This window comes from Mobula hypostoma, chromosome 5 (assembly GCF_963921235.1).
Source record: "Mobula hypostoma chromosome 5, sMobHyp1.1, whole genome shotgun sequence".
Lineage (NCBI taxonomy): Eukaryota > Metazoa > Chordata > Chondrichthyes > Myliobatiformes > Myliobatidae > Mobula > Mobula hypostoma.
In genome coordinates, this window is record NC_086101.1 from 166018137 (window position 1) to 166042866 (window position 24730).

Genomic DNA, 24730 nt, shown 5'->3' on the forward strand with positions numbered 1-24730 from the left:
ACATCAAATTACATCCAGAATTTCTTCATGTTACAGAAATTAGAGAAGTTGAAAATTTTGCTCTCTGTGCCAGACTGCTGTAATGTTATTGGCAGGAAATACTTCCAAATACATTACCCACATTAGGGTTGGTATGAGGCTCGCTTGTCAAAGTGGGCTGTTTGAGCAAGAGAGGCCAACAGTCTTGAAAAAGTTACCTGGAAAATGTTCACATACACTACAAGCAACAAGGGTCCTTCCTTGAGCTGTCGGAAACTGCAAGTAAGGGATACAGATATCTATGAGGGTCAAAGGAGAGAAAACAAATGAAAATGCTTTTTAAACTATGTAATAATTTACCTGGAAAGTATCTTTTATGATTTTATTTCTCACTAATTGCTCATGAGAGAGTGGTTAATGATCCACCTACTATGGAGTAGTTCGTGAAGACATTTCAGAGGGGAATTGGAGGAATGAAATGTAGGGAGATCACACAGAGTGAATAAAAGAACTGAAATAATAGGTGACTTCAACTCCTCTACTATTGTCTGTGACTGCGGAGGGATTAGATGTGGCAGAATTTGTTAATTGTGTCAAGGAAGGTTTTCTGAAGCAATATGCAAAATGTCCTATTGGGGAAGGAGTTAAGCTAAATCTCCTCTTAGGAAATGAGACTGTGAGAGTGGTTGATGTATCAGAGGGGGAGCACCTTGGGACCAGTGACCTTAATTCTATTAGTTTTTAAACAGTAGTGGATAAGATAGGAATGGCCTTCAAGTCGTAGTCTCGTAATCCTAAATTTGGGGAAGGGTAATATTGATGGCATCGGACAGGAACTCGCAAAAAATGCTTGTGAGAGTTTGCATGTAGAGTGATGTCTGGCAATTGGAAGACTTAGAAAAACAAGATGGGAAGTGTTCAGGCTAGCATGTTCCTGTTAATGTGAAGGCATTGCTGACAAGATTAGGGAATCTTGAATTTTCAGGAAAAAGAAGGAGACATAAGACCATAAGACATCATCATCATCATCATCAGGTGCCATGCCCAGAATTAGCTTTGACTGCCATGGCCCACCCACTCCTGTTTTGGGTCAAGTGGAATAATTCATTGGTATTCATTTCCAGTTCTCTGGCTGCTGTCTCCATCATCATTTGTCTTTGTCTTCCTCTTGCTTTCTTCCCTTCAATCTTTCCCATAATTACTGTGCATTCTAACTCCTCTTTCCTAATCACATGTCCAATGAAGTTACGTTGCCTTTTCATGATCTCATACATTATTTCTCTTTTTGTGTTTGCTCTGTTCATGACATCCTCATTAGATATTTGTTTCGTCCATGATATTCTTTGCATCCTCCTCAAAAACCACATCTCTGCTGCTTCAATTTGTTTCCTCAGGAAACCATCAGATATAGGAGTAGAATTAGGCCATTTGGCTTATCGAGTCTGCTCTGCTGTTCCATCAGGGCTGATCTATTATCCCTCTCAACCCCATTCTCCTGCCTGCTCCCTGTATCCTTTGATCCCTTACTAATCAAGAACCTATCAACCTCTGCTTTAAATATACCCAATGAATTGGCCCCTGCAGCTGTCTGTGGTAATGAATTCCACAGATTCACCACTCTCTGGCTAAAGAAAGTCCTCTTGTCTCTCTTCTAAAGGGACGACCCTCTATTCTGAGGCTGAGCCCTCTGGTCCTAGACTCTCCCATTATAAGAAAAATCCTCTCCAAGTGAACACAATCTAGGCCTTTCAGTACTTGGTAGGTTTCAGTGGGATCCACTGTCATTCTTTTAAACTCCAGCGAATAAAGACTTAGAGCCATCAAATGCTCCTTCATATGTTAACCCTTCCATTCGTGAAATCATTCTCGTGAACATTCTCTGGACCCTCTCTAATAGCAGCACATCATTTCTTGGTTAGGAGGTCCAAAACTGTTCACAATACTCCAAGTACGGTCAGACCAATGTCTTATAAAGCCTTACATTACTTTTATATTTATTTTTACATTCTAGCCCTCTCAAAGTGAATGATAACATTGCATTTGCCTTCCTTACCACCAACTCAACATGCTAGTTAACCTTTAGGGAATCCCCCACGAGGACTCTCAAGTCCCTTTGCATCTCTGGTTTCTAAATTTTCTACCTGCTATGCCTTTATTCCTTCTACCAAAGTACATGACTATACACTTCCCTAGAGTATATTCACCTGCCACTTCTTTGCCCATTCTTCTAATCCATCTAAGTGCTTCTGCAGACTCGCTAGTCCCTCAACACTACCTGCCCCTCCACCTCTCTTTGTATCATCTGCAAACTTGGCCACAAAGCAATCAATTCCGTCCATCCAAATCATTGACTTAAAATGTGAAAAGAAGTGGCTCTAATAGCAATCCCTGCGAGTCGCCACAAGACACTGGCAGCCAACCAGAAAAGGCCCTATTCATTCCCATTCTTTGCTCCTGCCAATCGGCCAATCTTCTATCCATGCTAGTACCTTTCCTATAATACCATGGGCCCTTGTTAAGCAGCCTCATGTGTGGCCTTGTCAAATGCCTTCTGAAAACCCAAATAAACACATCGACTGACTCTTTTGTCTATCCTGCCTGTTAATACCTCAAAGAGTTCCAACAGATTTGTCAGGCAGGATTTCCCCTTGAGAAAATCATGCTGACTACGGCCCATTTTATCATGTGCATCCAAGTACCTTGAAACCTCATCCTTAATAATGGACTCCAATATCTTCCCAAACACTGAAATCAGGCTTACTGGCCAATAATTTCCTTTCTTTTACCTCCCTCCCTTCTTAAAAAGTAGAAGGACATCTGCAATTTTCCAGTCCTCCAGAACCATTCCAGAATCTAGTGGTTCCTGAAAAATCATTACTAATGGTGATATACTGAACAGGAAGAAAAGGTTGTTTACCGTTACAGCAGGTATTTTGATCAACTATAGAAGTGGGCAAAGACATAATTTAACTTGAAGAAGTGGAACATGATGCATTTTGGGAAGTTATACCAGAGGAAGACATATACAATGAATAGCAGGGTCTTGGGGAGAGTTGTTGAACAGATAGATCTTGGGTTACATGCATATAGTTCTCTGAACATGGGAATACAGGCAGACAGAATGGTAAGGAAGGTGTTTGGTACACTGGACCTACCTCCGATAGCTGAAGAACTGAGATGTAAGACTTGGGACATCATGTTAAGGTTGTACAAAACATTCACTAGGCCATACTTGAAGATCTAGTCAGTGCACTATAGGAAAACTATGATTAAACAAGCAAGGCTAAAGAAAAGGTATGTTATCTGAACTGGAAGGGTAGAGTCATAAGGAGAGAGTGGATAGGTTCGGTCTGTTTTTCCTGGAGCAACTGAAGCTGACAGGTGACATATAGAGGTGCATAGAAATATGAGAGGCTCGGATCGGCAGAATCTGTTTCACATGGAGAATCTGGAGGCTGTAGATTTAATGTGAGAGGGAGGAGATTCAAAGGGATTCTGAAGGGTAAATGGGGGGACCTGAGAGAGAAGTCTTTCACATAGAGTAATTGGTATCTGGAATGAGCTGCCAGAAGAGGTGGCAAAGGGAGGAAGAATAACAAATATTAACAGGCATCTTGGCAGGTACTTGAATGAGAAAGGCATAAAGGGGCATGGAGCAAGTGGGATCTGTATAAATAGGCATGATTGTTGGCGTACACACAATTGTACATCTCTACGACATTCCCTTCAATCTTTTCCAGTTCTCCAAATCTAGCTTCCTTTAGGCAAACCCCCTACTCAATCATCCCAACCCCTTACAAATATCAATGAAGCAGCTTTCTGCTACCCAACCGTCTCAACCATAGAATTTAGAGTTTCTCATGATTCATCCTTCCCTTTAGATTCCTTTACCATCATTTATCCACAGTTACTTTACAGTTTCCCACTAAAGACTTCTTATCTTTTTCACCTGCTGTACAATCTTTACCATAGTTAATATTAAAAGTATGCATATGTATAAGTAGGTGAGAGCATTTAATATTAATTTTAAGTTTTGCCATTATTCTTGCAGAATTTTGTTTTCCTTATACTATTGAAGTTTTTTTTTCTTTTGAATCCTTTTGCAGTTCTTGATCTTCTTTCTCTATCGGAGTACAGAAGTTATGTGGACCTGCTCCAGCAAGCACTCACTGATACTCCAGCGGTAAATGAGATCCACATAGTGTCAACAATCAAATTACAACCAAAAACTGTTGCTGTCATTTTCGGACTTTATTCCACAAGAAGCAATATGAGATACTTCGAATTTTCAGTTCTGGGTCGACTGAATAAAGGTAAAAAGACACAATTAGTCATTTTTGTCAAATGCATTTGAAAGGTGTGCACATTGCAGACAAGCTGGCCAATTACTAGTGAAAGGATCATGTTAATCCTCTTGTATCAGTTAGTGTCATCTGTGTACGAGAGAATGCCCTCATCACACTCAGACTGAGGCTACAGTTCAGAGACATCTGAACCCACAACCCACATGAATTTAAATTGAACTCCAGTGCATTATTGAACACGCTGTCTTGCTCTGCTCTATACAAAAATACCACCGTGCTGGCTTGTAGAAGAATGGGTTTGTGTCCTGGATAATATTTATCTATCAAAACATCTCCAGAACAGATTGTTTAATCAGTACAAAATTGCTTATTCTGTGGGAATTTGCTATGTACTGTACAGTATAAATTGACTATCCAGTTCCAGCATTACAATAATAACTGCAATACAAAATACTTCAGTGATTAAAAACATATTGGGACGTGTTCTGGCTGTCCATCAAAAATGTACTGTAGGTCTTTCAAGTTTATATAATGAAGTTGCCTTTATTGTTCTGTTAAACAGAGTTCCAGCTTTTCAATCTGGTATTGTTGAATGATGATCCATTGCACTGTCTGGAACGGCATACGATTTGGAAGCGAAACTAGAAATCTTAATATTTCCATAAATCCAGGAGAGACTGCAGATGCTGAAATCTAGAACAAAGACAAAATGCTGGAAGGTCGTGCAGCATCTGTAGAGGAGAAAGGTGTATGATTGCCATTATAGGTCAAGTTTCTGTAAAGGAGAAAGAAAGATTGCTCACTTTGTAGGGGGGAGGGAGGTGGGAGAGAGGCTGCTAGGTGATAGGTGGAACCAGATACAGAGGGGATGATGTGCTGGTAGGTGAGAAGGGATGAGCAGTAGGAGAAGAAAGGTGAGTGTGTGGGAGGTGTATCTAGGAGGGGAGCTCCGCTCCAGAGGTGTGTGTGCTTCTGAAAATGAAAAATTCAGTATTAATACCTCTTGAGTTTTAAGCAACCTATATAGAATTTCAGATGTTGTTCAGATGACATTTGACCTCTCTGTAGCTATGGAGAAGTCTGAGGATGGACAGGTCAGTGTGGGAATGGGAGGGGGAGTTAAAATAAAATGAAATTAAAAGCTTAAGCTGGCTGTTGCGATGGCCCCATGGTTAACAGATACATGGTATTTCCTGTTCACCATGGTCTCTGCATGGTGGAAGTTGCAGATCTAGGAGATACCACCATGAAGTTTTAGTGAAGTGTTGCACTGCATCCTGTAAATATTGTGCACTGCAGCCACGCAGTACTGATGCTGTAAGGAGTGCATGTTAGGCTGGGGAATTAGATACCTTGTCCTAAATGGTGTTTGCTCTTCTTGGTTATGGCTGCAGAAACAGCATTGCATTCCTGATACTTGCCTTTTTGCTGATGGAATGGTGCGTGGAAGTTAAGAGTTCAGTTCTAACTGCAGAACCCCCTGTCTTTGTGAGGCCCTCTATTCCTGGGATTGACCACGGATCTGCATTGCAGCTGTCTGTGTGATACGCAAGCCGGTACAATATGGGGCCCATGCAGCCGAGGCCCCCTCTGCATGCAGCTGATGAGTCCAAAGGAGCGGCAGGCACCAATAAAGTTTGGCACCAGTGGTGTCACAGGAATTGCCAGTTAGCGTTGTACTCAATGTAGGACTACCCTAGGAACTCTGGGTCGAATTTTATTCAGGGTTTACTCCCAAAGTCTTCTCCAGGAGTGTATATAGCCGCAAGGCAGTGGAGGTTTGAGATCAGAGTTTTCCTTCTCCTAGATGAGCTGCCAACCACAGTTGAAGAGCTTCATCTGCCTGAAGCAACTAGTTTTAAGGCACCAGTAGCCAGCCTTTTCCCCTTCTCCTGTCAGTAGAAATGGTTCCGCCGGGCTTAGTAGCTAAGCCACATGTGAAGACCAGAGTTGGACTTGGTAGTCAGAGGCTACTTGAAATGCACACCATTTAATAGATAATGGGAGCTTATACCCTGTCTATGACAACCTTAAGGAAACCTGCCTTTGACCAGCTGTAAATAGTGTCGGAGTTAGTGGTAGAAATGTGGTTGAGTGTTAAGGGGCAAGAGTTTGGACTGATTACATTAGCACTGAATTTTGACTTGGCGACTCAGATAATATTTGTCACAAATTGACCCAAATTTGGAAATTGTTACCTTTGCTGCATGAAGTAAGGAAAAGTCCACTGTTTAAGGGAGTGCAACTGTACTGGAGAGATAAACAGACCCATTTCTGACATAATCAATGGAATGTCATTAATGTAGCTGAAAATAATTGGGTATATGATCATGTGCTGAGGAAATCCTGCAAGGATATCCAGTGGCCATTCTTGTTAAAAATAAAAATGAGAATGCTGGATACAGTCAGTAAGTTTGATGGTGCCTGTGGAGAGAGAAAAGCACGTGTTGATTTTTCTTCTGAAGTAACCATTGCTACAGTTCTCATTGGTATTTCAATACCAGGGGCAGTACTCCTGCCCACTATCAACTTCAATGTGAGAATGTCCATACAAAGTCTGGAGACAAGTGGTTTCAGTGAAATTAGGGTGAAGGAAACTTAAATTTCTTACCAGTATGGTGTGTGAGATTTAATGGGTAAAGTGTTTTTGCAAACATAGCAACAGCCATTTCTTTACCAGCATACTGTACTGGCCCATATTGGATCACTTTTACCTTGCGTTGAAGTCCACATTCAGTATCAATGAATGAACTATTGGTAGCTTGCTGTTGATTGGTACCTCTGCAAACATCATTGTCCACTGCAAATGGGAAGATCTAACATTTTGGTTCCCTCTCCCCATCTTTCCCTCTGTGCATCCCCTTCCATTGGAGAAGAACCATCTCAACACCCCCCCCCCCCCCACTGTCAGTCAGTGTCACTTTGTGAACAGAACTGATGTTAAATAGGTTGGATACTTATAGTTTGCACTGGCCCACCAGTTCACCAAGTAACCAAACCCCAAGGTGCAGTATATTGCTACTGAGCGGTCCTTTGGCAGGTGACCAAGAAATGATGAAATTTATCTCATTGAAACAAGCTGGTCCAAGAATAATTTCAGTTCAGGTGCAGGTTTATAGTGCAGCAAACCACTATTCCCCTCCATGCTGGTATGTGGAAACTCTGATCCAAGCACTTTAAAAATGGTGAGGGAAAAATAAACTGACTTTCACTTATTTAGCACATCATCACATTACTGAAATATGTCTCAAAGTGTTTCACACAATATTTACTTTGCGGCTGCTATAACTCAAAAGAAGCAAACTTAGATGGGTTTCATATACGTTGCTATAAATACAGTGTTTCATCTTCATTCAGGAGCTTTCCAAAGGGAATTGTAGAGTCTCAATGGCTGAACACATGGCTATCAATGGTAGAACAATTCGGATCGGAGGTACTCAAGAGGCCAGAATTGGAGAAGCCCAGATATTTCACAGGGTTTTTGCATTTGCTGTAGAATGCCTGCAGGGTTAACCAAATAGAGTCAGGACCTGACCAGACTAAAATTAACCATTTCAGACTCTTTGGAATAGAAATTCTTGTTCTGCCTTACACCTGGATAATTTGGAGGATCTGTATTACACATGTTCAGCATTGGTGTGTAACAGGAACTGCTCCCCACGAACATCACGTATGCCTTTTGTCTGAGTGGGTAGCCATGGTAAATTCATCATAAGTTAGTCTTCATGCAGACATACTAAAACATTTGTGTAAAATCCGAGGAATGCCAGAGTAGAGTTGATATAGTTTATTTTTTTAGATTACTTGAACAGAGCTCAGGATATCAGAAAGCAAGATGGTGGGGGAATTCAGTGGGTCAGGCAGCATGTGTGAAGGGAAGTGGACAGTCCACATTCTGGGCTGAGGTCCTTCATCGGCACTGAGAGGGAAGGTAGCCAGTACATTAAAAAATGCAGGGAGAAGCGGTGGATCCGGGTGAGGGGGAAGAGAGTTACAGGCAAATGGAGTGGAAATAGTGACAGAAGCTGGGAGGTGATAAGTAGCAGCAACAAAGGAGTGAAGATGATGGAATTTGCTAGATGAGGAAGATGCAGCATGGATCAAGTAAGGGTGGTGGGGGTGTGGCAGATGGGAACAATGGGTAGGAACCACTGGAAGGATTGTGTGGGTGACGGGCAGATGAAGAGGTTGGACAAGGAGAAAGAAAAAGGACGATGAGTGCTGGGGTGAGTGTAGGAAAAAATATATAGATCAGAAAAGGGACAAAGAGGGAGAGAAAAACTAGAGGAACAGAATCAGAATCAGAATCAGGTTTATTATCACCAGCATGTGACGTGAAATTTGTTAACTTAGCGGCAGTTCAATGCAATACATAATCTAGCAGAGAAAAATAATAATAATCAATAAACAAATAAATTAATTACATATATTGAATAGATTTTTTTAAATGTGCAAAAACAGAAGTACTGTATATTTTTTAAAAAGGTGAGGTAGTGTCCAAAGATTCAATGTCCATTTAGGAATCGGATGGCAGAGGGGAAGAAGCTGTTCCTGAATCGCTGAGTGTGTGCCTTCAGGCTTCTGTACCTCTTACCTGATGGTAACAGTGAGAAAAGGGCATGCCTTGGGTGCTGGAGGTCTTTAATAATGGGCGCTGCCTTTCTGAGACACTGCTCCCTAAAGGTGTCCTGGGTACTTTGTAGGCTAGTGCCCAAGATGGAGCTGACTATAGTTACAACCTTCCGCAGATTCTTTCAGTCCTGTACAGTAGCCCCTCCATACCAAACAGTGATGCAGTCTGTCAGAATGCTCTCCACGGTACAACTATAGAAGTTTTTGAGTGTATTTGTTGACATGCCAAATCTCTTCAAACTCCTAATAAAGTACAGCTGCTGTCTTACCTTCTTTATAACTACTTCGATATGTTGGGACCAGGTTAGATCCTCAGAGATCTTGACACTGAGGAACTTAAAACTGCTCACCCTCTCCACTTCTGATCCCTCTATGAGGATTGATATGTGTTCCTTTGTCTTACCCTTCCTGAAGTCCACAATCGGCTCGTTTGTCTTACTGACGTTGAGTGCCAGGTTGTTGCTGCGGCACCACTCCACTAGTTGGCATATCTCACTCCTGTACACCCTCTCGTAACCACCTGAGATTCTACCAACACAGTTGTATCATCAGCAAACTTATAGATGGTATTTGAGCTATGCCTAGCCACACAGTCATGTGTATATATAGAGAGCAGAGCAGTGGGCTAAGCACACACCCCTGAGGTGTGATCTTCAGCGAGGAGGATATGTTATCACCAATCCGCACAGGTTGTGGTCTTCCAGTTAGGATGTTGAGGATCCATTTGGAGAGGGAGGTACAGAGGCCTAGCTTCTGCAACTTCTCAATCAGGATTGTGGGAATGATGGTATTAAATGCTGAGCTATAGTTGATGAACAGCATCCTGACGTAGGTGTTTGTGTTGTCCAGGTGGTCTAAAGCCACGTGGAGAGCCATTGAGATTGCATCTGTTGTTGACCTATTGTGGCGATAGGCAAATTGCAATGGGTCCAGGTCCTTGCTGAGGCAGGAGTTCAGTCTAGTCATAACCAACCTCTCAAAGCATTTCATCACTGTCGATGTGAGTGCTACCAGGTGATAGTCATCAAGGCAGCCCAAAGTATTCTTCTTAGTTACTGATATAATTGTTGCCTTTTTGAAGCAAGTGGGAACTTCCGCCCATAGCAGTGAGAGGTTGAAAATGTCCTTGAGTACTCCCACTAGTTGTTTGGCACAGGTTTTCAGTGCCTTACCAGGTACTCCATTGGGACCCTCTGCTTTTCACCTTACGTTCTGTCTGTGTTATCCTTACCCAATGGCATGAACATTGAATTCTCCAGTTTCAAGTATCTTGTGTCTCTAGACCTCCTGATAGGTTGGTTTTACTCTTCTACTCAGATCATCTATGTAATGGCCTATATATTTAGTGTAGTACACAAGGCTGTAATGGTAGAATAGCCAACAGTTGTGCCCCAGGTCAAAGAATGTTATGTAGCTTATATTAAAGAGATTTACTAGAAAGATTGAATAAAATTCTGAAATACAACACACAAAGCAGCTTGAGTTGGGTAGATTCAGTGACTATTCATTATTTTGCCATAAGATACTGCATTGAATGCAGAATACTTTTACAAATGGTACTTGGGGCAAGAAGTTAACCAATCTCTGTTAGATTCTATTTGATTTGGAATGTTTTCTGCTGGTTGATTAACCCTGTTATTGGTAGGAATTAATTGACTGGAAACAATTGTTCCAATTTCCGATTTATTTTGTTCAGCCTTTGGATTTCTGGTCTGAGACAGGGTAATCCCAAAAACAACAAAGGACTGAATGGCCATTTAATCTCCTCTGTTGGCTAATTTCCAAAGTGTGGCCGTGATCTTTTTTTACCTACCTGAACCACTAAAATGGGTAGATTGGGCATTCTGAGAGATCCCATCTGTAAATGCGTGGCAATCCTTCAACATAATTATGAAGCTCAAATACTAAAATAAAATTCTTGTCTATTTATATGGATCTAATGGTGATTTATTCAGAACTAAACTTCCTTTTCTATTTTTTGACCTCCCACATGCCATTGTCGTTTTTGTTCTTTCGTTCTCGTTTTCTAGTCTTGTTCATTCATTTGCGTTTCTTCCCTAATCCATCACTCCATCAATAGTGATTTAATTTCTAGCTTTATTCCCATCATTCCCATCATTCCTGCTTGACTCCCCTTTCAAATCAACCTCTGTTACCTTGCATTCAATTCTGCACATTCTCCAATGGATCCCATTACTCTTTTCCCAGGGGCAACTGTTTCATCACGTACTCAGTCTGTTCTCTAATTACTTGTTTCCACAGTGGGGATTAATTTTGCTAGTCCCTTCCCATTACTGCCCACTCCACCCATGGCTTACTTTCAGTGAATCAGCAATTACTGACTCTCTCCTCATCTCCCTTCCAGGGGAAATGCTACAACTTTGAGCTTGCATTGAATTTATAGTTTTGATATTCAGAACAGGTGTCTTAATGCAGGAATTGGCCAGTTATACCCTTGTGCCTGCTTTGCCAGTGAAGAAGATTGTAACTGACCCTTTCCCAATTCTCTAATTCCCTTAATATCCAAACATCTTTCAATCTATTGGACAGAGATCCGAGATTTTACACTCCAGTCTTATAGCCTACTGATTCTATTACTGGACGGGTAATCCAGAGGCTGGCAGTAAAGATCCGGGAGACATGTGTTTCTACCTGACCTTGGCAACTAAGGAATTTAAATTCAGTAAAATGAATGAATGAAATAAATTTGAAAAGATACTATCAATAATAACTACCAAGAAACCACAGATATCTGTAAAATCCCACTGAGGCCCTGCAGGGAGGCAATATGCCATCATTACTCAATCGAGCCTGTCTGTGATTCCAATTCCACAGCAATGGTATTAATTATCCAGCAAACCATGCAATTTCAAGGGATATTTTAGGAAGGTTAAGAATTGCTCACCCTGGCAGTCATCTCAACATCCCCAGAATGAATAGGACAGAGTTAGTTTCGCTGGCATGTGTCTTCAAATATTCTTTGCCTCTGTTCACAGTCAGCATCCGATACTTGAAAAATGACGGGAAGCCACAGGTGACTACATTTCACAATATTCATCTGGCTGATGGGAAACGCCATGCTGTCCTCCTGCAGATAAAGGGATTGCAGCAAGGGCCTGCAATGGCCAAGCTCTACGTGGACTGCACGCAGGCCGGCTCAGCTCACAACTTGCCACCGCTCTTCACAAAGATGCCGCAGAGTGCCGATTCCATTGAAATCCGGACAGCCCACAGAAGGGCGCAGGTATGTGGAAAGAAATGATCGTTTGCAAGTGACACAGTTTATTTCCATAGGGATATTGTAGATAACTAGACAACAGGGTGACCCATTGGGGCACCCTTTGAGAGAAGGGTAGTGCAGTCTGATGTGACCAGAATGAACATTAAATTTTCCTGAATGCTATTGCTTCTCTTTGATTTGGAAATTAAAGAAGAAAAACTCAGCTTATTAAAGAAGAAAGATGCATAACAAGACATATATGTGAACAGAATGAACATTAAATATCTATGAAGTAAATTTGAAGGAATCGGGCTTGCTGGGTCGGGTCTGGAATTAAATGTCTGATGTAATGATAGATTCGGCCTTGAATAATCACAGAAGAATTCCATCGATTCCTAGTTGGAATGACCTCTTTGGCACCAAAGGATGTCATTTGGAAGAGGCAATTGTATTGTCTGATGTTCTTCCTGAACTCGTTTGCAATAGGTTCATCATTGCTGTTCAAATTGAGGAGTTCATTAGGTAGAGGCTGCAAGTTGCCTATCCTGACCTTTCCCTTCATACAGCAGAAATGTGTGGTTTCTCCAGTGAATAGGAAGGCACGACAGTGAGGGCATACTCTGGTCATCCAACCAACATCAGCATGTGATGGCATGTGAGTCGTGCATTTTGCCTTGCTCTTTCCGTCGAGGTATTGTCGTCGAAAGCAGCCATTGTCGTCTTCAGCAACTCTCGCAGTAATTACTCTGTGCCGCATATTCTCGAGTTGATCTTTCCTTTTCTCATCTGTCTCTTCCTCTCTCCTCCTTCTCTGCCTGCTTTTGTCATTCTGGAGACACACAGCCCTTTCATCCTTCGTCTCCCTTTGTCTCTCCTACCATTTGTTCTTTCTCTCTGATCCTGGAGTCATGCGGTCCTGGCCTGATCAGATTCTTGTTCTCTCCTCTGTCTGTGCCTATTGTTATTTTGGAGACGTGTATGCCTGTCCTCCTCTGTCTCTTCTCTCATCTCTTTTGTCCTGACTCTTTGATCCTGGAGTCGTCCGATTGTGGTCCTCTCCCTCTTCTTGCCGCTTCCCGATGACATTTGACGTCATCACTTGACCATAATGTCTCCCTTCTCTTTCCACGGGGCATAATTAGGCTATCCATATATTTTTACCCTAATGCTTGATAGAAGATGACGCTAAGAAGAAATTGCATTCTGTAAGTTAGCATATTTTAATTCCATTTAGCCAAAAAAACTGCTGCTGTAATGCACCGTTTGCGCGAATTGGAGGTCACAAACACACAGACAGATAGACAGACAGAGCATGAGAGTTTTAGTACTATACAGATGATGCAAAATTAATGATTTAAGAGTTCTAATCAACCGTTGAGCCTGAAAGACAACCCTCAGTACCTCACTGGAGCAACACTTTGACCACTTTGCACTGCGATGGACTTTGTTTTGTTTTTACTCTGATTATGGTGTTTTGTAATATTTTACTTGTGAATATGACAATAAACTCATGACTTTGATTTACTTTGGTTTGCCCTTTGCCAGCAGGGCTAACACCAAGATTTGCACCTGCTGCATTTAATAACTTGAGTGTCAAATTACCCTGGTGTAGACGACCAGGCTGACAGTGTCCTTATGGCCTTTTCATGCAGAGCACAATTCCTGCAGTGAGGCTCTTAGTTTATTGTTCAGTGTTGTAGGATCAACATATCCAATATTCTCTTGGACAACCAAGATATCTTGTCACTATCCAAGATGAACAGGAGTTAGAATAAAAAGCTTCCGATTCCAAGGCAATGTGTATGCTCTCTAGAAACATTCTAGCATCTTTTGTCATAGACTGTGATCCCACCCCATCGCTGTTCAGTCTGCATGGACAGTGATTCACCTCCAGTTCCCTGTTATTTCTCACAAACGAGAGGGATTTTGCAGATGCTGGAAATCCAAAGCAACACACACAAAATTCTGGAGGAACTCAGCAGGCCAGGCAGAATCTAAGGAAAAAAGTATAGTTGACGTTTCGGGCCAAGACCCTTCAGCAGGTCTGGAGAAAAAAGATTGAGGAGTAGAATTAAAAGGTGGGGGGAGGGGCATATTCTGGGGTTTTAGATGAAGTATATACAATGTTCATCAACCTCCTAACATTAAAATACGAAGAACGATTTTTAACTTACCTACAAATAAGGCATCCTTAAAAATTCTACATAACCAAGGGGAAAGTAGACTTGAAAAAGTTTTTAAAAATTCTATTGCATACCCATCCAGCCCGGGTGCTTTACCAGAATTCATCGAGGAAATTGCTTTCTTTCTTTCTTCTTCCGTAATGGGTACATCTAATGTTAAACATTCATTAAGTGGTAACTTCAGAATATTCAATTTTCTTAAAAATTCATGCATTATGGTAGAATCATCAGGAAATTCTGATTGGTATAAAGAGGTATAGAGTTCTTGAAAAGATTTATTAATTTCGTCATGGTCAACCGTCAAAGTACCATCCTGTTTACGAACTTTAATAATCTGACGTTTAGCCGAAACAGCTTTCAATTGGTTGGCTAGTAATTTACCCGATTTATCACCATGTATATAAAATTGGCTCTAAGTTTTAAGTAATTGATTTTCAATTGGGGATGTTAATAACAAACTGTGTTGCATCTGAAGTTCAATTCTCTTTTTGTAAAGCTCCAAATTAGGAGCAACAGAATATTTTTTTATCAATTTCTTTAATCTTATCAACCAATGTATGTATTTCTTTATTCATTTTTCAATCCAGCAGAATATGAAATAATTTGCCCACAGATATATACTTTAAAAGTGTCCCATAATATCCCATTGGAAATTTCTTCCGTAAAATTAGTTGAGAAGAAAAAGACAATCTGTTCTTTAATAAAGTTAACAAAATTTAAGTCCTGAAGCAGAGTAGAATTCAACGGCCATTGTCTAGCACTGAAAGTTACTTCAGTTCATCTGATTGATAGTTTCAAGGGCGCATGATCAGAGACGGCGATTGAATCGTACTCACAGACAGTAATAGATGAAACTAATCGAGAGTAAATTAAAAAGTTATCAAATCTAGAGTAATTATGATATACATGAGAAAAGAATGAGAACACTTTATCATTAAGATATAAAAACCTCCAAACTTCTAAAATTCTGGAATCAACTAAGAAGGAATTAATAAAAATAGCGGATTTGTATAGAAGTACCTGACTGGGCACAGACCTGTCCATCGAGAGATTCAGGCAACAGTTAGAATCTTTGCCCGTTATCATTTAAATTAGGAAGAGATGCAAATAAGTACTTAAAGAATTCAGGATAATCGGTATTTGATGCAAAGATATTAACCATGACAATTTTTTGGTTATAAAGTAAACCAGGAATTAACAGAAATCTACCATTCGGATCTGAAACTATTTCGTAGTGAACAAATGAAATCAAGGAATCTATAACAATAAAGACTCCTTCCACCTTATCCCGTGAATTAGAATGAAATTGTTATTCCTTCCAAAACCTAAAAAAGCACTGATTTGTCCTCCTTCCTTACATGAGTTTCCAGGGCAAAGATAATCTGAGCATCCAATCTATGAAAAACTTTAAAAATCTTCTTCCGTTTAACCGGATGATTCAAACCATTCGTGTTCCATGAAACAAAGTTAATAATATTATCCATTGTACTTGAATAAACCATATGATGTGTAAAGGGTTAACCTTACTGCATAGGAAACTCATGAATCAGGAAGAGGGAAAAAAGTTTAAAGAGTAACCAGAAGTCATGACAATTCAGACATATTTGTAGTTTCAGATCAGCCCAGATGGAAAAAAACTAAACTAAAAATAGCCCCCACCCCCACAAGCCCGAAAACTGGCCAATAGACGGCCAGAAAGCTATCTAGACACTTCCCTACCCCTATCTCTCTTGAAGGCAAGTCTCTAAAATTGAAAAGAATTCAAAACACCGCCCACAGTCAAAACGTTAAGAAGAGAATGTCATAAAAGCACTGGAGCATTTTGGGTCCAGTGATCACAATGCTATCAGTTTCAATATAATTATGGAGAAGGATAGGTCTGGACACAGGGTTGAGATTTTTGATTGGAGAAAGGCTAACTTTGAGGAGATGTGAAAGGATTTAGAAGGAGTGGATTGGGACAATTTGTTTTATGGGAAGAATGTAATAAAGAAATGGAAGTCATTTAAAGGTGAAATTTTGAGAGTACAGAATCTTTATGTTTCTGTTAGGTTGAAAGGAAAGGTTAAAAGTTTGAGAAAACCTTGGTTTTCAAGGGATATTGGAAACTTGGTTTGGAAAAAGAGAGATATCTACAATAAATATAGGCAGCATGGAGTAAATGAGGTGCTCAAGGAATATAAAGAATGTATAAAGAATCTTAAGAAAGAAATTAGAAAAGCTAAAAGAAGATATGAGGTTGCTTTGGCAAGTAAGGTGAAAATAAATCCCAAGGGTTTCTACCGTTATATTACAGGTTTCCCCCACCATCCGAAGATAGAGCGTTCCTATGAAACGGTTCGTAAGCCGGAATGTCGTAAAGTGAAGAAGCAATTACCATTTATTTATATGGGAAAAATTTGTGAGTGTTTGCAGACCCAAAAATAACCTACTAAATCATGCCAAATAACACATAAAACCTAAAATAACAGCATCATATAGTAAAAGCAGGAATGATATGATGAATACACAGCTTATATAAAGTAGAAATACTTTTCCACAATAATTGCCTGCACTGTTCTCCGTAGCGAAAATCTCACGCAAGCGCTCTCGGCAAAAACATAGCACAAGCGCTCTCCAGTAACCTTTAAGCTATGAAGCTGCCAAATCATACCAAATAACACGTAAAAATACACAGCTGATATAAAGTAGAAATAATGTATGTACAGTGTAGTATCACTTACCGGAATCGAGAAGTCAGCATCGAGCACACTGATGATGGTGTGTTAGGCTGAGTTGTCGGAGGTTGGGGTGGTGCAGTGGCTCCCACCCTCTGAGCAGCGACCCGATACTGATCCGCGAAGTATGCAGGGGTACAGCGGTAGCTGGGAGGCCACAGCACATCTTCAAGAAAAAAGCCGAAATAAGCAAGCTAATTAATTAGGTGCCACCCAGCATGTAAATGTCGGCCCAGATCAGAGGCGACGCAATCGGCAATTGTCTCTGATCTGGGCCGACATTTACGTGCCAGGTGGCACCTAATTAATTAGCTTGTCTATTTTGGCTTTTTTTCTTAAAGATGTGCTGGGTGCGTCCCGGCTACCGCTGCATTCTCCACGGATCGGTATCTGTCCGCAGCCCGGGGTTTGGGGTTGTGGGACACTAGGGTGTCATCTCGTCGTCTGTTTCCATGAGGGTAGGCAGGTCATCTTCTTCTATGTCTGCCTGCCTCGATGTCAAAGGTCGAGGTTCGTCATCTGCTGTGGCTGATGTGGAAGGCTTGCTTGACTGCTTAGCCTCGCGCATTTTTCTATCGCACAGTTCTTTGTAAGCACTCAAACAATCCTGCAAATATGCCCTAAACTGACATATCCTTTCAAAATTAAATTCGTACTTTATCATTGCAGGGAAAATCTCATGTAGTTGACTCACGTTCAGTTCCTGGACAACTTCACTTTCGCTACTGTATTCGGTTTTGATTGTTATCCTTTCCTCTTGCAATTGTGTCAGCTCTTCATCTATCAGTTCTTGGTCATGGGATGCCAAAACCTCTTCAACATCATCTTCGTCAACTTCCACAAGCCAAACTCACTTTGTCCTTACTTCGTTCACCATGATCGAAATGCTTAATTATGTCTAGTTTTACGCTAAGTGTAACACCCTTATGAGCTCTTTTGGGTTTTTCCGATACCTTAGAGCTCACCTTGCAAACGGCTGCCCACAGGCACATGTTTAAACAATGCCGGCGAGAAGGCCGTTCCGAATCCAAGGGAGAGCGGCTGCTTGGGGCGCGTGCTGCCTTTTTATCGCGCGCTGCCTTTTTTCGCGAGCTGGCTTTTTTTTCATGCGTTGATTTTTTTCATAACAGTGAAAACACCTTCTGTTAGCGAAAACAGGTAACTAATGTAGGTCTTTCGTAACAGTGAGGTTTCATAAAATGAACGTTCGAAAAGCGGGGGACACCTGTAATAGCAAAAGGATAGTGAGGGATAAAATTGGTCCCTTAGAGAATCAGAGTGGACAGCTATGTGTGGAGCCAAAAGAGTTGGGGGAGATTCTGAACAATTTCTTTTCTTTGGTATTCACGAAGGAGAAGGATATTGAATTGTGTAAGATAAGGGAAACAGGTAGGGAAGTTATGGAAACTATGATGATTAAAGAAAAGGAAGTACTGGAGCTTTTAAGGAATATGAAAGTGGATAAGTCTCCAGGTCCTGACAGGATATTCCCTAGGACCTTGAGGAATATTAGTGTGGAAATAGCAGGGGCTCTGACAGAAATATTTCAAATGTCATTAGAAACGGGGATGGTGCCGGAGGGTTGGTGTATTGCCCATGTTGTTCCATTGTTTAAAAAGGGTTCTAAGAGTAAAGCTAGCAATTAACAGCCGGTGAGTTTGACGTCAGTGGTGGGTAAATTGATGGAAAGTATTCTTAGAGATGGTATATATAATTATCTGGATAGACAGGGTCTGATCAGGAACAGTCAACATGGATTTGTGCGTGGAAGGTCATGTTTGACAAATCTTACTGAATTTTTTGAAGAGGTTACTAGGAATGTTGATGAGGGTAAAGCGGTGGATGTTGTCTATATGGACTTCAGTAAGGCCTTTGAAAGGTCCCACATGGAAGGTTATTTAGGAAGGTTCAATCATTAGGTATTAATATTGAAGTAGTAAAATGGATTCAGCAGTGGCTGGATGGGAGACGCCAGAGAGTGGTTGTGGATAACTGTTTGTCAGATTGGAGGCCGGTGACTAGTGGTGTGCCTCAGGGATCTGTACTGTGTCCAGTGTTGTTTGTAATATATATTAATGATCTGGATGATGGGGTGGTAAATTGGATGAGTAAGTACGCAGATGATATTAAGATAGGTGGAGTTGTGGATAATGAAGTAGGTTTTCAAAGCTTGCAGAGATTTAGGCCAGTTGGAAGAGTGGGCTGAAAGATGGCAGATGGAGTTTAATGCTGATAAATGTGAGATGCTACATTTTGGTAGGACTAATCAAAATAGGACATACATGGTAAATGGTAGGGCATTGAAGAATGCAGTAGAACAGAGGGATCTAGGAATAATGATGCATAGTTCCCTGAAGGTGGAATCTCATGTGGATAGGGTGGTAAAGAAAGTTTTTAGTATGCTGGCCTTTATAAATAAGAGCATTGAGTATAGGAGTTGGGATGCAATGTTGAAATTGTACGAGGCATTGGTGAGGCCAAATTTGGAGTATTGTGTACAATTTTTGTCACCGAATTATAGGAAAGATGTCAACAAAATAGAGAGAGTACAGAGAAGGTTTACTAGAATGTTACCTGGATTTCATCACTTAAGTTACAGAGAAAGGTTGAACAAGTTGGGTCTTTATTCTTTGGAATGTAGAAGGTTGAGGGCGGACTTGATAGAGGTATTTAAAATTATGAGGGGGATAGATAGAGTTGACGTGGATAGGCTTTTTCTATTGAGAGTGGGGGGAAATTCAAACAAGAGGACATGAGTTGAGAGTTAAAGGGCAAAAGTTTAGGGGTAACATGAGGGGGAACTTCTTTACTCAGAGAGTGGTAGCCGTGTGGAACGAGCTTCCAGCAGAAGTGGTTGAGACAGGTTCGATGTTGTCATTTAAAGTTAAATTGGATAGATATATGGACAGGAAAGGAATGGAGGGTTATGGGCTGAGTGCAGATCGGTGGGACTAGGTGAGAGTAAGAGTTCGGCACGGACTAGAAGGGCCGAGAGGGCCTATTTCCGTGCTGTAATTGTTATATGGTTATTAAAAAAAAATGTTAAAAAAAACAGCCGTTTGCAAAACATTTGAAAGGCAAGATCTTGGGAAGTGAAACAGAATACAATCTTATTAATATTTCAAGAAAAAAATCAATCACCAAATCAGATTCTTAATTATTTTCAAAAACAAACAATTGAAAATAATAAAATGAAATAATAAAGGGAGGAAAAAAAGAACTTTAACATAAAAGCATGATAAATATCCATACTCCAAAACAAAGTACAAGCATTATCAAACCAAGGGCAAAATTCTTCCAACTTTAAAAGTTCAAATCTATGAACTGGTTATTAACTTATAAACCAAATTAATACAGACATGAAAAAAACAGTAAATTTGTTAGACAGCTAAGATCGAATGTTGATCCTCAAGGAATTGATGAGCTTCGTCTGCAGATTTAAACCATTTATGTGATTTATCAGGCAGAACAACCCTTAGGTGAGCTGGAAATAGCAGAGCTGGTAGGAACTTTCTTTGATAGAGCTCAGACGTCACCGGTTTAAAAAATGATCTTCCTCGCATTACCTCAGGACTGTAACCTTCAACCAAAAGAAACTTGAGGTCTCCGTATTCAATAACCACTTTCTGACGGGCAATTTGAATTAAGTGCTCCTTGCTATGCACATAGTGGAATCAGAGTATGACAGGTCGAGATTTCAGTTCCTTAGGGGGTTTGCTCTTTTAGCCCGGTGGGCGCGATCAAGTATAGGGGAAGTAGAAAAAACTTCAGAGCCGAACGTGTCCATTAAAAATTGAGAAAAAAATTTAGTAAGGTCACCACTCTCAACGTCTTCACAGAGTCCTATTATTCGCAAATTCTGTCTACGACTGCGATTTTCCAGGTCGATAATCTTAGCTTTATATTGTTCCAGTGTTTGAGTGGTCAAAGTTAATTTCTTTGCCAACGAATCTAGCTTGCGGTTGCTCTGTCTACCAGCTTCATCGAGTTCGGAAATTTGCTGTGGTTGTTTTTCACACTCCCGCCTAAGTGCTCCCAGTCTACTTTCGATCTCCTTTAACAATACTTCCAAATTAGAAAATCTTGTATCGATTTTATCATCCAGGAGCTTCAACATAGCCTCCAAAGTGAGTTGAGACTTAGGCTGTTGAGAGTCATCTTCTCTCCTTCCATTTTCATTACCAGCTTCCTTGCCTTTGGCTAATGCCTTTTTCCCTCTGGTACTCATTTCCAGCGATTAAAAATCAAAGTTCAAGCATATAGAAATGTTATAAACACTTTAATATAGATAGTAAAAGGGTGGGAAAAAGATTGAAAAACGAATGGAGCAAAGCCAAAATGCAACTTACTCCATCTAGTGCCCCAAGAGAATCTCATATCCAATATTCTCTTGGCCAACCAAGATGTCTTGTCACTATCCAAGATGAACAGGAGCTAGGATAAAATGCTTCCGATTCCAAGGTGATGTTTATGCTGTATAGAAACGTTCTGATATCTTTTGTCATAGACTGTGATCCCACCCCATCGCTGTTCAGTCTGCATGGACAGTAATTCATCTCCACTTCCCTGTTATTTCTCACAAACAAGAGAGATTCTGCAGATGCTGGAAATCCAGAGCAACACACACAAAATTCTGGAGGAACTCAGCAGGCCAGGCAGCATCTAAGGAAAAAAGTACAGTCGACGTTTCGGGCCAAGACCCTTCAGCAGGACTGGAGAAAAAATGATGAGGAGTAGAGTTAAAAGGTGGGGGGAGGGAGAAACATAAGGTGATAGGTGAAACCGGGAGGGGGAGGGATGAAGTAAAGAGCTAGGAAGTTGATTGGTGAAAGACATACAGGGCTGGAGAAAGGAGTGTCTGATAGGAGAGGACAGAAGGCTATGGAAGAAAGAAAAGTGGGGAGGAGCACCAAAGGGAGGCAACTTCCCAGTTTTTTTACTTCATCCCTCCCCCTCCTGGTCTTACCTATGACCACTTACAGTACACTGGATGAACTCAGCAGGTCAGGCAGCATCAGTGGAAACGATGAGTTGACGTTTCGGGCCGGAACCCTTCGTCAGGACGGAAGAATGAAGGAGGTGGAAGGATATGAAGAATGTTTGTAGGTTCAGTTGAAAGACCAGTAATCTGAAAAACAAAGGGGTGGGGGAGGGGAAGCATCGATGTCATAGGCAGGAAAACAATGGGTAGTAGAAGAAGGAGGCGGACATCTTCTACAAGCCCACTGACTCTCATAACTACCTCAACTATACCTCTTCCCACCCCGCCACATGTAAAAATGCCATTCCCTATTCCCAGTTCCTCCGTCTCCACCGCATCTGCTCCGAGGATGAGGCTTTCCGTTCCAAGACATCTCAAATGTCCTCTCTTTAAGGATCGTGGTTTCCCTTCTACCATCATCAATGATGCCCTCACCCACATCTCCTCCATTTCCCACACTTCAGCCCTCACCCCATCCTCCCGCAACCACAACAGGGACAGAGTTCCCCTTGTCCTTACCTACCACCCCACCAGCCTCCAGACCCAGCACATTATCCTCCGCAACTTCTGCCACCTTCAACAGGACCCCACCACTAAGCACATCTTTCCTTCTCCACCCCGCTTCTCTTTCCGCAGGGATCAGTCCCTCCGCGACTCCCTTATCCACACGTCCATCCCCACGGATCTCCCACCCGGCACTTTTCCCTGTAAGCATAAGTGCTACACCTGTCCCTACACCTCCTCTCTTGCCACCATTCAGGGCCCCAAACAGTCCTTCCAGGTGAAGCAACACTTCACTTGTGAGTCTGTTGGGGTCATCTATTGCATCCAGTGCTCCCGGTGCGGCCTCCTCTACATCGGTGAAACCCAACGCAGATTGGGGGACCGCTTCATCGAGCACCTCCACTCCGTCTGCCACAACAGACAGGATCTCCCGGTGGCCACCCACTTCAACTCTGCTTCCCATTCCCATTCAGATATGTCCATACATGGCCTCCTCTACTGCCATGATGAGGCTAAACTCAGGTTGGAGGAGCAATACCTCAAATACAGTCTAGGTAGTCTCCAGCCCCTTGGTATGAACATAGAATTCTCCAACTTCTGGTAATTCCCTCCCCCTCCCTTCCTCTATCCCCATTTCACTCTGCCCCCTCCCCCAGCTGCCTATCACCTCCCTCATGGTTCCGCCTCCTTCTTCTACTACCCATTGTTTTCCTGCCTATGACGTCGATGCTTCCCCTCCCCCAGCCCTTTGTCTTTCAGATTACTGGTCTTTCAACTGAACCTACAAACATTCTTCAAATCCTTCCACCTCCTTCATTCTTCAGTCCTGGCGAAGGGTTCTGGCCCGAAATGTTGACTAATCATTTCCACTGATGCTGCCCAACCTGCTTTGATCACAGCATCTGCAGATTATTTTGTGTTTACCTATGACCTTGTGTTTCTCTCTCCCCTCCCCCACCTTTTAAATGTACTCCTCATCCTTTTTCTCCAGTCCTGCTGAAGGGTCTCGGCCTGAAATGTCAGCTGCACTTTTTTTCTACAGAAGCTGCTTGGCCAGCTGAGTTCCTGCAGCATTTTGTGTATGTTCCCTGTTACTTCTCATTTGCTGTGTACTGCCCAGCTCAAAGGCAGCTTCTTCCCTGCTCTTTTAAGACAATTAAACAGTTCTCTAGTGCAATAAGTTGGACTCTGACCTCACAATCTACCTCGTTAAGATCTTGCACCTTAAAATTAAACAGTTCTCTAGTGCAATAAGTTGGACTCTGACCTCACAATCTACCTCATTAAGATCTTGCACCTTAAAATTAAACAGTTCTCTAGTGCAATAAGTTGGACTCTGACCTCACAATCTACCTCGTTAAGATCTTGCACCTTATTGTTTAACTGCAGTGCACCTGCTGCCTGGCTGTTGCACTTCATTCTATATTGTTACTGGTTTACCTGTGGCGTGATAGCTTGGGGATTAGTGTATGCTTTACAGCACCAGCTGTAGGATTGGGGTTCAAATCTCACTGCTGTCTCTAAGGAGTATGTACAGGTGGTTTTCCTCTAGTCACTCCAGTTTCCTTCCAATTCCAAAGACGTATGGGTTAGGGTACTGAGTTGCGGGCATTGTATGTGTGCAAGACCGACTTTTCACTGTATGTCGGTACATATGACAATAGTAAAGCCAATTCCAGTAATAATCCAGTCCCAATCCCAGACCTCTGTGGCATCCTTCTGCAGCATAGTGGTTGGGTCATGGACAGGTGACTTTGTGTCATGAGCTTTCCCTTCTCCAGACTGCCATCTGAAGCTTCATCAAGCACTTAACCCATGAGCTCAAGCAAGGTTCCTATTGCCAGAGTCATCTTGGAGCAGTTTTACATGAAGTGTACATCCTGGATTTCATAAAAGGGTTAACGTATGATGGCTCTGGTCCTGTTCTCGCTCAGTGATGTTACATGTGGAAGGCAGGAGAATGGTGTTGAAAGGGATAATAAATCAGCCGTGTCAAATAGTGGGGCCCACTTCACAAGCCACATGGCCTAGTTCTGCTCCTATTTGTGTTTGTGTTTGGGCTTCCCAGTCAATGACATGGACTGAATACAGAGGAAGCCCACAGTGCCACTTTGGCATCTGATGGTTAGTCCCACTGTGCTTCATATGAAATTTGTAAAATACCTTATTCTCAGTGTTCTCCCTAGATCAGGCAGAGTCGGATGTGGAGA

General features: G+C 41.7%; 1 protein-coding gene across 1 annotated transcript in view; it reads left to right on the forward strand.

Moving 5' to 3' along the window:
* Positions 1 to 24730, forward strand: part of thbs4a (thrombospondin 4a) — a 146975-nt gene that overhangs the window by 12227 nt on the left and 110018 nt on the right. Inside the window, exons 2-3 of the mRNA XM_063049334.1 lie at positions 4086 to 4292; positions 11912 to 12159. Of these exons, the coding sequence (XP_062905404.1) occupies positions 4086 to 4292; positions 11912 to 12159 (455 nt within the window). The remainder of the gene's footprint in view (positions 1 to 4085; positions 4293 to 11911; positions 12160 to 24730) is intronic.